Genomic DNA, 14,292 nt, shown 5'->3' with positions numbered 1-14,292 from the left:
GAGGACCAAGGGGGAGAAGAAGGGCGGAAATGGTGGGGGAAAGGGAGAGAGGCAAACCATGAGAGACTCTTGAATGCTGACAAAAACTGAGGACTGATGGATATGGGGAGGAGGGAGGATGGGCATGGAGGAGGGCACTTGGGGGGATGAGCACTGAGTGTTATGTGGAAACTAATTTGACAATAAACTATTTGTAAAAAAAAAAAAAAAAAAAAAAATGAGCTCAGTCTCCCCACTACATCGACAAAGCTGCTTCTGTGCCCAAGTTCTTGGTCCTAGTCATCCAAACCAAAAATAAGGATGCTTTCCGGGCCATTCCCTCATCCTCTCCCACTCCCATCCAACCTGTCACAGAGTCCTACTAATCCTTTCTCCTATTTGCATCCCTCATGCTTCCTTTCTCTATCTTTCGTCTAGTTAGGACCCTCATTTCCTCAGATGTGCAGTAATTACTAGTCTTTCTGCTCCAGTTGTGGCCTCTAATTCACCCCATGGTATATAGAAAACATAATGACCTTTTTCAAATTCAAAACTGTCCAGTCAGCCTCTGTGACTCACCTACTTATGATATGGGGAACAAAGGCAAAAGAAATGTAGATAAATTTAAATTTCCTCATAACCTGCAGCCCATTGACAAATACTTGAGACAGGAAGAGTATGGCATTTCTTCAGGAACTCTCAACTGTTTTAACGTTAATGTTTTGCTCCAAGGAAAAACAACCTTCACTTGACCTAGCTAGGCCTTCAGGATCCTGTGAGTCTTCTCCAGCATATGAAAATCTTTTTGCAAACTTCCCCTTGACTTTACCTACCCCAAGTCCCAAGTATATAGTCAGTTACTCCTCACAATCCCAGGGCAGCTCTTCTGCCTACAGGTCCTGTTGTTTGTGCTTTTGGTTCTTTTTGCACCAAAGATGTCTCAAGAATTCTTTCTTGGGCAGTGGCTCTGAAACCCAGCATTTCAACATCAATGGTTTCCTATCCTCCCAAGAGTTATCTACTCTTCCAGCTTCCAGTCTGATCTCCTGCCACTACTCATCTACCCTTCCGTATACTGGCCCAGGTCATTCCCTACAAACATCTGGCTTGTGCTATCCCCTCTGTCTGGACTGTTCATCCCAAACTGCTCATTCAGCTAACTTATACTTGTTATTTAAGATTCAATCCAGGTTTCATATCACCCCCTTTGTCTGCATGTTGTACTAAATAATCATTGAAAGTGTATTTCCAAAGCCTTCAGATCTTATCTTTCTAGAAGTTCCATTTGTTAAAAAACAAAACAAAACAAAAAAAACCTTTCAATGTAATATCACAAGAGGCTGTTACGCTAATACTAACTCTACATATGCTATACATCATCTGTATTTGCTGCTCTGTCAACTGATCCTATACTATGGACACAACTGAGATGGGCAAAACTGACATAAATATAAACATGTGTAGATGTGTATGTGTATTTTTTTCAGTTAATAGCTATTCCATATTAGTGGCTGCAATTTGGAAAAGTGGTAATGACTGAGAAGGCCTAATGGTAAAAGGGAATAAATTAGTTTTTTTAATGTTTTATTTATTTCTGGGAAAGAGAATGAGAGAGAGAGACAGCAGGAGGAGGGGAGGGTCAGAGAGTGAGGGAGACACAGAATCCGAAGCAGGTTCCAGAGTCTGAGCTGTCAGCATAGAGCCTCACATGGGGCTTGAACCCACGAACCATGAGATGATGACCTGAGCTGAAGTCAGACGCTTAACCGACTGAGCCACCCACGTGCTCCAATTAATTTTTTTAAAAAAGAGAATTATGTTTGAATTTAAGCTCCAGACCATCTGGTTTTGTAATCTAGAATAAGGAATATTCTGATGCTTAATGTCCTTATCTATAAATTGGGGATATTAGTAACTCCTTATAGAGTTGTTGTTTATTAAATATGCTTTTAATAAGCTTAATATGTGGCCTGGTACATGGCATATACATAATAATTGGTAGCTATTCTCATATTTATTAATATTGACCGGTTAAAAATGTAACAGAAGAGGGGTGCCTGGGTAGCTCAGTGGGTTAAGTGTCTGACTCTGGCTCAGGTCATGATCTCAGGGTTCATGAGACAGAGCCTGCATCAGACACTCTGCTGTTAGGATGGAGCCCACTTTGGATCTTCTGTCTCCCTCTCTCTCTGCCCCTCCCCCTGCTCACTCTCTCTTTCATTTCCCTATCATGAATCCATGCATGCTACATGAAAAGGGGAAGGTGGGCAGGTAATTTGTCTATATGCAAACTTATTTATCCTTTGCTAAGAATAAACTAAGTCTAAAAGAAGGAAAACAAGTAAGCAAATTCATTCATTAGAATCATATTTATACTTTACTAAACATTTATTCAATGAACTGTATCTCTATCCTAATTAGTGTCATTGGTAGTTACTCTGAATTGATAATATGCAAAACTTTGGCAAGAGTGTTTGACTCTCACAGACTTGTCTTCTTAGCCTAAACCTTTGCTGAGTATTGTTTCCAAATATTTACATTTATAAACATAAGCCTGAGGCTCTTACTGGGTTAACAATGTTATTATAACAGCCAGAGCTAGGGATAACAAAGACTAGGCCATGCCCTATGGCAGACCCTCAGATAGCCTAATTCCACAACAAAAGTAATGCAGGTGTTTGGCTTTTGATCTTTCTTCCTTCAAACCTTAACTGTGTGTAGGCACTCCTATAATAGTCCAGAAATTCTTCCCTTGTTAGTACACTTACCTTCATAATTAAATTTTTATGTTCCACAGACTGGCTAAAATTTGTGCCCATTTCAAATATAGTTGTGTTTCCATCCTCACACAAATTCATCCAGTAATGATATTCCTCATGTCCAGGAAGTCGATCCCAAAACGTCCTGAAGGCTTCCCAGACAGCTTCCTGACACACTGGACAACAAAAAAAGTATTTTTACAGAAAGTATTTTAATGGAAAGTACTTTGAGGTTCTCACAATGATCATGAATCTGTTTATTCAGATTCCTAGGCACTCTTGCCCACAGTGTACATTCTAGAAAAACTTAGGAATGATTCTCAAAGTTCTTCTGTTTATGTATGTCCAGTTTAAACTTCTCAGATAGGAAGAGAATGTATACTCCCCACTCCTTTCCTTTCCTTTACAGAGGGATTTAATTCACTTCCTAATAGAAATGGTTCCCCCCTCATTTCTTAAAAAAAAAAAATCCATGTTTGTGCTTTATAAAAGTGGAGATGTTGAGAATACTTACAAAGGTGAAAGAATAAACAAACTGTGGTACATCCATATGATGCAATATTATTCAGTGATAAAAAGAAATGTGGTTTCAAGCTATGAAAAGACACAGTGAAGACTTCAATGCATATTGCTAAGTAAAAGAAGCCAATCTCAAAAAGATAACATTCTGTATGATTCCAATGATATGACATTCTGGAAAAGGCCAAACTATGAAAATTGTAAAAAGATCAGTGGTTGCCATGAGTTGGGGGAAGGGAAGGGCAAAGAGGGGAAACAGTAATTTTTTAGGCAAGGAAGCCATTCTGTATGACTCTATAATAGCAGATACATGTCATTATACATTTCTCAAAACCCAGAAGACATACAACACAATGACTTAACTCTACGGAAACTATGAATTCTAATTAAGAATAATATGTCAATATTGGCTCATCAATTGTAACAAATGTGCTACACTAATACAAAATGCTAACAAGAAGAGAAAATGTGTATGTGGAAGACTGGCAGTATAGGTAACTCTTGGGACTTTCTGTTCAATTTTTTTGTAAACCTGAAATTTCTCTAAAAATTAAAATCTATTAATTAAAAAAAGATAAAAGTAGAGAACAAACAGGTGCTTGCCAGAGGGGAGGGAGAAGGGGGGAAAGAACCAAATGGGTGAAAGGGAGTGAGAGATACAGGGTTCCAGTTATGTGATGAATAAGTCATAGGAATAAAAGTCATAGTGTAAGGAATATAGTTAATGATATTGTAACAGCATTGCATGGTGACAGATTGTAGCTACACTTGTGGTAAGCATAGCATAATGTAGAAACTTGCAGAATCACTACCTTGTACACTTGAAACTAATTTATTTTCCAATTAAAATTTTTTTTTAATGTTTATTTGTTTTTGAAAGAGAGACAGCACAAGTGGGCGAGGAGGAGTAGAGAGAGAGGGGGACACAGAATTTGAAGCAGGTTCCAGGCTCTGAGCTGTCAGCACAGAGCCTGATGTGACTCAAACTCACAAACTGTGAGATCATGACCTGAGCCAAAGTCAAGATGCTCAACCAACTGAGCCACCCAGGTGCCCAACACTAATTTAATATTGTATGTCAATGACACTCAAAAATTTTTTTTCAAGATAGGAGAACTAAAAACATGATTTTCAGGAGAAATGTACTACTATATTAAAATAAAAACTAATTCAATCTATCTGTTATTCCAAGGCATCACATCTGCACATTTCATATACATTAAGTGTATTGCTATCCTGTAACCATTTCATTGGCCAAATGCCAGACACTGTAGACAATGGAGCCAGGAGGAAGAGGAAAAGAGTGCTAAGAGAGAAAGAAGGATGCAAATGCACAGAGACCAAGAACATTATTTTTCATCTCAAGAAAACTGAATGCTTATTCAGTAGCATATTGAGGTAGATATGAATCACAGAGTCAGGTCTAAATTCTAGTCCTAGCCTCATCATATACTAGCTTCATAACCACAGATATCTTACCTAGCCAGTCAGTACTTCAGTGTGCTCATCTCTCTTACTTACTTACTTACTTACTTACTTACTTATGCCAGTCAGTACTTCAATGTGCTCATCTCATTTATTCATTCATTCACTCATTCATTCATTTATTTTAGAGAGATAAGAGTGAGCAAACACGAGTTGAGGAGAGAGGGAGAGCTAGAGAATCTTAAGAAGGTTCCACACTCAGCAGAGAGCCTAACACCGGGCTCAATCCCACAATGCTGGGATCACATGAGCCAAAATCAAGAGTCTGAGGCTCAACCAACTGAACCACCTAGGTACTCCTCATCTCTTTTACTTAATTGGATAAATCATTACTGCCTTAACTACCTACCTGTGAGAATATTTTATAAATCACATAGTGCTACATGAATATCAGTGTTATAATCATAATGGATTCTGGGTGTCTGACAGTTGTTTGATGGAAGATAGTCTAAGACAAAAAATAAGCATTAAGCTTTAACAGAGAGGAAAATATATGAATATTTAAAGTTTCTCTATCAATTGATTTTTCAGGGTTAAAATGAACCTTTGTTTGCAAACTAACTTTTCTCTTCCAGTGAACTAACTGCATCCTTAAAATTGCCCTTTAGAACTTCTGATCCTACAGTATACATAAGAATCTAGCCAAGGCTGATTGAGACAGAGCTGACCACCTATAAATTCATAGTTCTTCCTTTCTTCATCTTAAAACTTCCAAATGAAAATGTAGTGCCCACCAGAAGATAACACAAAGGTGAAAGTCTGAATTGGTACAAATGAATAAAAAATGAACATTTACAAGGTCTGGTTATGAAATAAGGTAATTGAAAGGCACTATAAGAAATATTGTGAGACTGAATAACCATACAGTAAAGCCTTGCATTGCAGGTAACTTGTTCTGCAAGTGTTCTGCAAGACAAACAAGCACTTATAATAAATTTTAACTTGATTATTGAGTGATTTCTTACAATACAAGTAGTATGTGATGCCTAACATCACGTGATCACAGCTGAGCCAATGGTTCTCTCTCTCTCTCTGTTTGTGGGATTGTGGGTGATCATCTCCCATTCTCAGACACTTGGGCTCAGGCTGTGGTGTTTGGCAGAAATCAGTAATTTTTCAGACTGTTGGAAGGTGCCCACAACTGACATTGGTGTACTTTCTGTCACTTTAAAGCACCTATGGACAGTCTTTGCTTTTCCATACAAGAGTAAGCTTAGAAATGCTTTGGTTCATTCTAGATCAGGCTGCCTGCAGATATGACTGTTTCTTCTGCTGCATTACTGCCAGTTACCTTAAATACAGTATATGATAAGAGTTTATTAATACTGTACTGTAGTCAACATCTGTGCGAGCATATACAATGGTCCCTATGCAGAAAAAGATTTCATTGAACCAATAGATAGCAGTGATTCCATCAGTGATAGTTAAAGTCATCCTACACAATAATCCTCCCCTCTTTTGTCTCTCCCTCACACCAGCCACAAAGGTTTTTAAAGGTAAGTGAAGGTTAATTTGTTTATTTTTATTTCTATTTTATATTTTCTTTATTATTTTGTATTATCTTACAGTATTATAATCATTTTTATATTAACATTTTTGGCTTGTGGAATGAATCATCTAAGCTTCCATTATTTCTTATAGGGAAATATGCTTTGATAGACTAGTGCTTTGGATTACAAGCATATTTCTGGAACAAATTATTCTTACAAACCAAGGTTTTGCTGTATATCTATAAAGAAAGAAAAAAATAAATCTCAATAACTTATTTACAGTATACACAAAAAAATAGTTTGAAATATGAAAGCTAATATTGTGAAAGTCCTAAGAAAAAACACAGAAGAATATTTATATGACTTGAGGATAAGCAAAGATTTCATAGACAGGACATAGAAAGCAACAACTATAGGGATGCCAGTTGGTTGAGACTCTGACTCTTGATTTTGGCTCAGGTCATGATACCAGGGTTATGAGATTGAGCTGCGCATCTGGCTCTGCATGGAGCCTGCTTAAGATTCTCTTTCTCCCTTTGCCACTCCTCCCTGCTTGCTCTCTCTCTCTCTAAAATAAAATTTTAAAAAAGCAACAATTAGAAAAAAGAAATTGGAATTTATCAAAATTAACAACTACTCATCAAAGACACGATTAATAAAAATGGATGGGCAAAGGATATCTCTGGCAGAAAATATTCAAAATACATGACACGGAACTGGTATTTAGAATATTTAAAGAATTTCTACAACTCTCTAATAAAAAGACAAACAATCCAATTTTTAAAACACTTTACAAAGGAAGAGATACAAATAGCCAACAAATGTGTGAAAAAGTGCTATCATTCATTTTCAGAGAAATGCAAATTAAAGCATCCACACATGAATCATTAACGTTATTAAAAGAGTAGTATCTCCAACTTGATCTGATGCAATCCAATGAGAACACTGGCTGACTTCTTTATAGAAACTGATTAGCTAATTCTAAAATTAATATGGAGGGGTGCCTGGATGGCTCAGTCGGCTCAGTGTCTGACTCCTGATTTTGGCTGAGATCTTGGGATTGAGCCCCATATAGGGTTGCATCCTGAGCGTGTAGCCTGCTTGACATTCTCTTCCTCTCTCTCACTCTGTCCCTCTCCCCTGCTTGTGTTTTCATTCTCTCTAAAATAAAGAAAAATAAAATTCATATGGAATTACAATGAATCTAGAATAACCAAAACAATTTTGAAAAAGAAAAAATAGATAAATTGGACTTTATCAAAATCAGAAACTTTAATGCATGGAAGACACCATCAGGAAAGTGAAAAGACAATCCAGAGAATGAAAGAAAAATACTTGCAAATCATTTATTTGATAAGAAACTTGAATCTAGAATGAACAACTGTTACAACTCAGTAATAAAAAAAAAACAGTTAAAAACTAGGAAAGGATCTAAAGATATTTTTCAAAAGAGAATATCAAATGACAAAAAGCAAATAAAAAGATGTCCGATGTTATTAATCATTAGATGCAAATCAAAACCAGGGCATATCACTTTACTCTTACTAGGATGGTTATATTTTTTTTAAAGGAAAATCATAGTGCTGGCAAAGATGTAGAGAAATCAGAATCTTACACACTGCTGTCGGGAATGTAAGACGGTGCAGCTACTTTAGAAAACTACCTAGCAGTTCCTCATATGGTTAAACATAGAGCTACCATAAGAGCCCAAAATTCTACTCTTAGGTATACAACCAAATAACTGAAAACAACCCAAATGCCCATCAACTAAGAAACGGATAAATAAAATGCAGCATGTCCATACGAAAAAATATTATTTGGCCATAAAACAGAATAAACTACTGATACACGCTACAGCATGGATGAACCTTGAAAACATAAGTGAAAGAAGTCAGTCACAAAAGACCACGTATTATATCATCTTATTTATTTGACATATCCATAATAGACGAGTCTATACAAGTAAAAAGATTCGTGGTTGCTTAGGCCTGGGGAGAGGGGTAGGGGAAATACAGGGAGAAGAGAGCGATGACTAAAAGGTATGAGGTTTCTTTTTGAAGTGATGAAGTGTTTTTAAACTCAGTGTGATAATGGTTGCAGGTTTCTGTGAATATACTAGAAAACCATTGAATTCTATACATTAAATAGATGAGTTGCATGGTATGCAAATTATGTCTCAATAAAATTGTAAAAAAATGTAATTCCCTCCGGAAAGGTAATACATCCTTAATTTATTCAATGGCTTTCCAGCTGGGAGCTATGGAATAGCTCCAGTTGGGAACTTGGAATAAAAGGATTCACAACACTTACATTTTGATAGAGGAGGAGAATTGGGGTGAAGTCTGGAGCATTCAAGCAGCTCGGAGAGGGGAAACCTAGATAGGACGCTGAAGGCAGTAAACAGTAAAATCAGCATGATTCCAGGGAAAGAGGTAATAAGAAGGGCAAAACGTCATCAGAAATAATTGCCACATACTTCACTGTGGCCTAGAAGTCAACCTGTTCTGAAGTCCCATCCTTGTCAAACAATTTTCATGTAGCCTTTAGTGGCTGCTGAAGATAACTTTCTATTTTTGAGATGATAACTGATTTATAAATGTCTCTCTTGTTGCAGAGAAAACCTGCCTTGGAAACTATGGGAGGAATGCAAAATGCGGGTGACAATATTCTGAATAAAGAAGTGCCCACATTTAATCTGTCTTTAATCCTGTTACTAGGGCTCAGGATGCATGTCTTAACCCAGTACACAGAAATCCATTATGGAACGAAGTCTTATTTTCCTCTCAGAATCATGGTACCCAAAGCATATACAACAGTCAATTTGGTACAGTAAGGCAAGAAATAAGAGGCATATAAATTAGAATATGAGAAGTAAAATTATCTCTATATGCAAATAAAATAACTATCTATGTAGAAAAACTTAAGGAATAAATAAAAAAGCTACTAGAACTAATAAGTGAATTCAGCAGATTACAGGAAAAAAGGCTAATATACAAAATGCAGTTGTATGCCCCTATGGCAAGGAACAATCAGAAACCAAAATAACATTGGGGCACCTGGGTGGCTTAGTCAGTTAGGTGTCCAACTCTTGGCTTTGGCTCAGGTCATGATCTCGTGATTCGTGAGTTTGAGCCCTGAGTTGGGCTGTATGCTGATAGCACAGAGCCTGTTTGGGATTCTCTCTCTACCACCCTCCTTCCCTCACTCCTTCTCTCCCTCCTTGCTTCCCCCCTCTACCTCTCTCCCCTACTCGTGCTCTCTCTCAGAATAAATAAACATTAGAAAAAGAAATTAAAATAACATTAACAATGGCATAAAAAATAAAGTACATAAATCTGATAAAAAAGAGCTGTAAGACCTATACACTGAAAATTACAAAACACTGCCAAGAGAAATTGAAGAAGACCTAAATAAATGGAGGGATATATCACATTTATAGATCTGAAGACTCAATATTAAAATGACAATTCTTCCCAAATTGATCAATAAACTCAACATAATCCCAATCAAAATTCTGGCAGCCCTTTTTGTATAAGTTGGCAAGCTGATTCTAATATTCATATGAAAGACAAAGAATCTAGTATAACAATGCAAATTTGAAAAAAGAACAAAGTTGAAGAACTTTCCCTATCTGATTCAAAGACTTATTGTAATCAAGACAGAATGTTATTGGTATAAAAACAGGCATACAGATCAGTGGAAGAGAATGAAGAGTGAAGAAATAGACTCACTAAATAAAGAAGACTGATTTTTCAATAAAAGTTTAAAGGCAAGAAAGGATAATCTTTTTAATAAATGGTGCTGGAACAATTGGCTAATCATATGCAAAAATTTAACTTTGACCCATATACCCCACAGGCAAACAAAAATTAACTCACTGTAGATCATAGACCTGAATGTAAAACCTGAAAATTAGAAAATTTACACAGGAAAAAAATAGAAAATTCTTGTGACTTTGGGTTAAGCAAACTTAGATTTAAGAAAAAAGCCAGCATGATCCAAAAAAAAAAGCAATAAACGTTAAGTTGAACTTCATCAAAATTTAAAACTTCTGTTTCTCAAAAGACATTATTAAGAAAAGCAAAAGACAAGCCACACACTGGGTGAAAATGTATGCAAAACATCTGTCTGACAAAGAGCTTGTATTTAGAATACCTTAAGAACTATTACAACTCTGTAAGACAAATGACCCAATTATGTTTTTTAATGAGCAAAATATTTGAATACACTCTTCACCAAAGGATATATGCAAATGATAAATGAGCACATGAAAAAGGTGCTCAGCATCATTAGCCATTAGCTATTAAGAAAATGCATATTAAAACCACAATAAGATATCATTTTATAGTCACTAAAATGGTTACAGTTTAAAAACACTGACTACATCAAGTATTGCAAGGATGTGGAAAAACTAGAACTCTAAATAAAACATTGCAGGTGGTACAGCCAAAATGGAAAACAGTTTGGCAACTTCATAAAGAGTTAAACATACACCCATCATGAGACCTAGCCATCCCACTATTAACGAAAAGGTTTTGTTCACACAAAACCTTGAACACAAATGTTCTTGACAGCTTTCTTTATAATCACCGATAACTGAAAACAATCCATATATCCCAAAATGTGGTATATCCATAAAACAGAATATTGCTCAACAATGAAAGGCAACAAACTACTGATAAAAAAATCACAGACGAGTCTCAAAATAACTGCACTGAGCAAAAGAAGCCAGAAAAAAAAGTGTATACAGTATGATTACATTTATACATAAAAGTGTAGAAAATGCAAACAATCCATAGTGATAAAAGCAGGTTAGAGGTTGCCTCAGTACTGAGATAAAGGGAAGTGCTGAGGGAGGGAGAGATTACAGTCAAATAATGTTTGAGTGGTGACTGATAAATTCATTACTGTAACTGCATGATGATTTCAAGGGTAAATACTTTTGTCAAAAGTAATCAAATTGCATAATTTAAATATGCAGCTAATAATCCATCAAAGTATACCCCAATAAAGCTATATTTTAAAAGCCAACCTACAAATATAATTTTTTTAAGCAGGAGGATAGTATTAACTGCATTCAACTCCAAGCACCCTAAATATCTGTTTAATTTTACAAATCAGGTTAAACTCAGTAGCTTCTTGCTTAAGTGAAGATATTTTTCAAAGCTGTTACACCAACTTGCAACTAACGCCAAATTCTCTATGAAGGAAAAATTGAGCAAACCACTCAATTGAATTAGCTTGGTAGAAAGAGCTAAGATCCTTGTTTGGACATTGAATGGATCTCTCCCTCCAATTTCCAAACATCTGGCTCTGAGGGCATAATCCAATTATCCCTACAAAACCTCTTCAGACCTATGTTGAAATGTATTCATTTCTCCTAATTTTCAAAACCATAAAATATTTACTGTTCACAATGACAGTAATAGCTGTATCAACACTGTTACAATCCTGATGTACTGTGCCAACCCTTTTAGCTCTATGAGGTCCCTTTCTAATGATCCCATTCATAGCATCTGTATTTTAAAATCAGTTATTCTAGGAATGCTTTTCTTTTTGTTGGCTTCTTTTTCAATTGTACCTCTTGAATTTATAAACACAAGAGCAAAGAAATTAAAAGATATAACCACATTTCTTAAATGGTTATTTCCTCTTCACTATTTAACCAGCATCTACCTAGATATTCTGATTTATTTTAAAAGGAAAAATCCAGGCAATAGAAATCACGTTTTGTTAAGTTATGAACTGTCATTCCCATTCATCTTCAGTCCTTTATTCTCTTCCCACTCTCTTTGGAATTTGCCACTTCTGGCACATGCTCTATACACAAAAGGCACAGTCAATTGATTTCCATTACAAAAGTAAATGGAGTGCTTCTTGCTTAGTAATGTTTGATAATCCCAAAGTATAATCAAGAGTTATAAATACACTCCTTAAAAAAGGTGTTCATATAGTGCCACTTTAAAAAAATAAAGAAAAATCAAATATATTTAATATATGGTATTACTTTTTTAATTTTAAAAACACTTGCTTAGAGAGTATTATGCTAAGCAAAACAAGTCAAAGACAGATACCATGTGATTTCACTCATATGTGGAATTTAAGAAACAAAATAAGTAAGCATAGTTAAAAAAGAGAGAGACGAACCAAGAAACAGACTCTTAACTACAGAGAACAAACTGATGCTTACCAGTAGGAAAAGAGGTGTGGAGACAGGAGATAGGGATTAAGGAGTGCACTTGTTCTGATGAGAACCAGGTGTTGTATATGTAAGTGTTGAATCACATAAATTGTACACCTGAAATTAATACTGTACTGTATGTTGAATAACAGAGATTTAAATAATGACTAAAAAAATACTTGCTTTTAAATAAACAAACAAACAAATCACTTGCTTTGGTGAGGGAGGAGAAAAGGAAGGACAAGATCAAGGAAAATAAAAAAGGAGAAGATAAAGTAGCAGCTTAGATTGAAGGTTCATAGAGCCCAATATACGGAAAATGGTAAGTGTCCAATAAACATTTGTTGAAAAAATACGTAAATAAACAAGGCTGATTTCACTACCATTTAATCATCCACCTCCACTTTAGTTTACTAGCATCACATCCATCATATCACATTGTCTCTTGAGCAGCAAAAAGCAAACTTTGAGAATCCTTCAAATCTGAGGAACATATTATGGTCAATTAAGCAATTTTGGTTAGTAAATTTAAGAGAGTAAATTTAAGAAATAGAGAATGAATTCACATAATTAAAAAGTATTCAATCAAGGATAATACTAATTAAAATTGAAATCCTAGTTCTGTTGCTTTAGGGTCCATTGTGAGAGGTGCTACCATCTTAGATATAAGGTTTATGTGTACCAACCAGAGTGTAATCAGCATGAATCTGCAGAATTTTGAACTATAAAATATAGAAATTTATTACATTTTCATGTACATAAAGTAAATTAGCCAAGTAGGTAAGTACACCATGGTAAATATATTTTGTGGATATATGTAGGCAAATTACTTAATGAAGAAGTAAAAATAATTAAATCTCCCGGTAACATGAACTGGTATTTTTGAAGTACTTCAAAGACTTAAGCCATCTCCTCTCTTAATGCAAACTTTCCTCTGAAGCTATATAAATACTATACTTTTAATAAATCCTTTTTCCATAACTAATAGAAAGATAATATTTGGCTCAGTGTCTAAATTATCACATGCTTTGAATTTTAACAAGATATAACAAATATGCTAGGATTATGTTTGAATTTCATCACAGAGCCCCAAGTTTTGGATGTTTGCTTACCTCGTAGTTTAAAGTACTTTACATGGTTTGCCACAGCCTCTGTAACACTTTCATCTGGGCAGGTTTTTACACCGTTAGGAAACAGAATAGATCGCCTTCTTCTGAACAACCACTGTTTCTCAGCTTCTCTGTGGTCCAGAGGTAGTTTCTTTTCAGTAGAAACAGAAGGCGCTCTTGATTCTGAGTCAGTCAGGAGAAAAGAAACTGCAGTCTTGGGTTCTTGGATATCTTCTAAAGATATGTAGGTTTGTGCTAAATAGTGAAAGCATAGACAAGTGTTCTGATAATGAATGAAGATACAGAATGAAAAGTAACAAAGAAAAACTGACCTTTGTGCCACATTTGGTTTTTGAAGTCAATGCTCAGATTATAAACATGCATGTTTAAGGAGTAAGCAGTCAATCTTTTCTCCATCTAATTCCTACTCCTTTATTTCAAGATTCTTAGTTATTATATCAACTATATCCAATTTCAACACAAGAAATAAGTGAAAGTCTGAAGCAGAAATTACTAATGAAGAGGAAAACCAAAATTATTAAGAGAGATTTTAAAAGTTTAAATGAAGCAATATTAAAGCCTAACAGTAGTATTTGATTCAACTTATTACAATAGTATCAAATAATGTTATTTTTAAAGAGAATATACTACAAAGAAAAATTAAAAATACAATATTTTTAAATACCTGTTAATGATGGAAGGTTTCCTTCTATCACAACAATTATCAAAGTAACCAGAGAAATCTTCCCAAAATGAGGAAACATAATCAT

The 14,292-nt window shown here is 35.3% G+C and overlaps 1 protein-coding gene across 1 annotated transcript in view; it reads right to left on the bottom strand.

Moving 5' to 3' along the window:
• Positions 1-14,292, bottom strand: part of IMPG2 (interphotoreceptor matrix proteoglycan 2) — an 86,880-nt gene extending 72,588 nt beyond the window's left edge. The window contains exons 1-3 of the mRNA XM_039224023.1: positions 14,208-14,292; positions 13,526-13,777; positions 2,748-2,914 (exon numbers count right to left, since the gene is read on the bottom strand). Coding sequence (XP_039079954.1) covers positions 2,748-2,914; positions 13,526-13,777; positions 14,208-14,292 — 504 coding nt within the window. The remainder of the gene's footprint in view (positions 1-2,747; positions 2,915-13,525; positions 13,778-14,207) is intronic.

This window comes from Hyaena hyaena, unplaced genomic scaffold (assembly GCF_003009895.1).
Source record: "Hyaena hyaena isolate Hyena2069 unplaced genomic scaffold, ASM300989v1 scaffold_1522, whole genome shotgun sequence".
NCBI lineage: Eukaryota > Metazoa > Chordata > Mammalia > Carnivora > Hyaenidae > Hyaena > Hyaena hyaena.
This window is presented reverse-complemented; position numbering and strand designations above follow the sequence as displayed.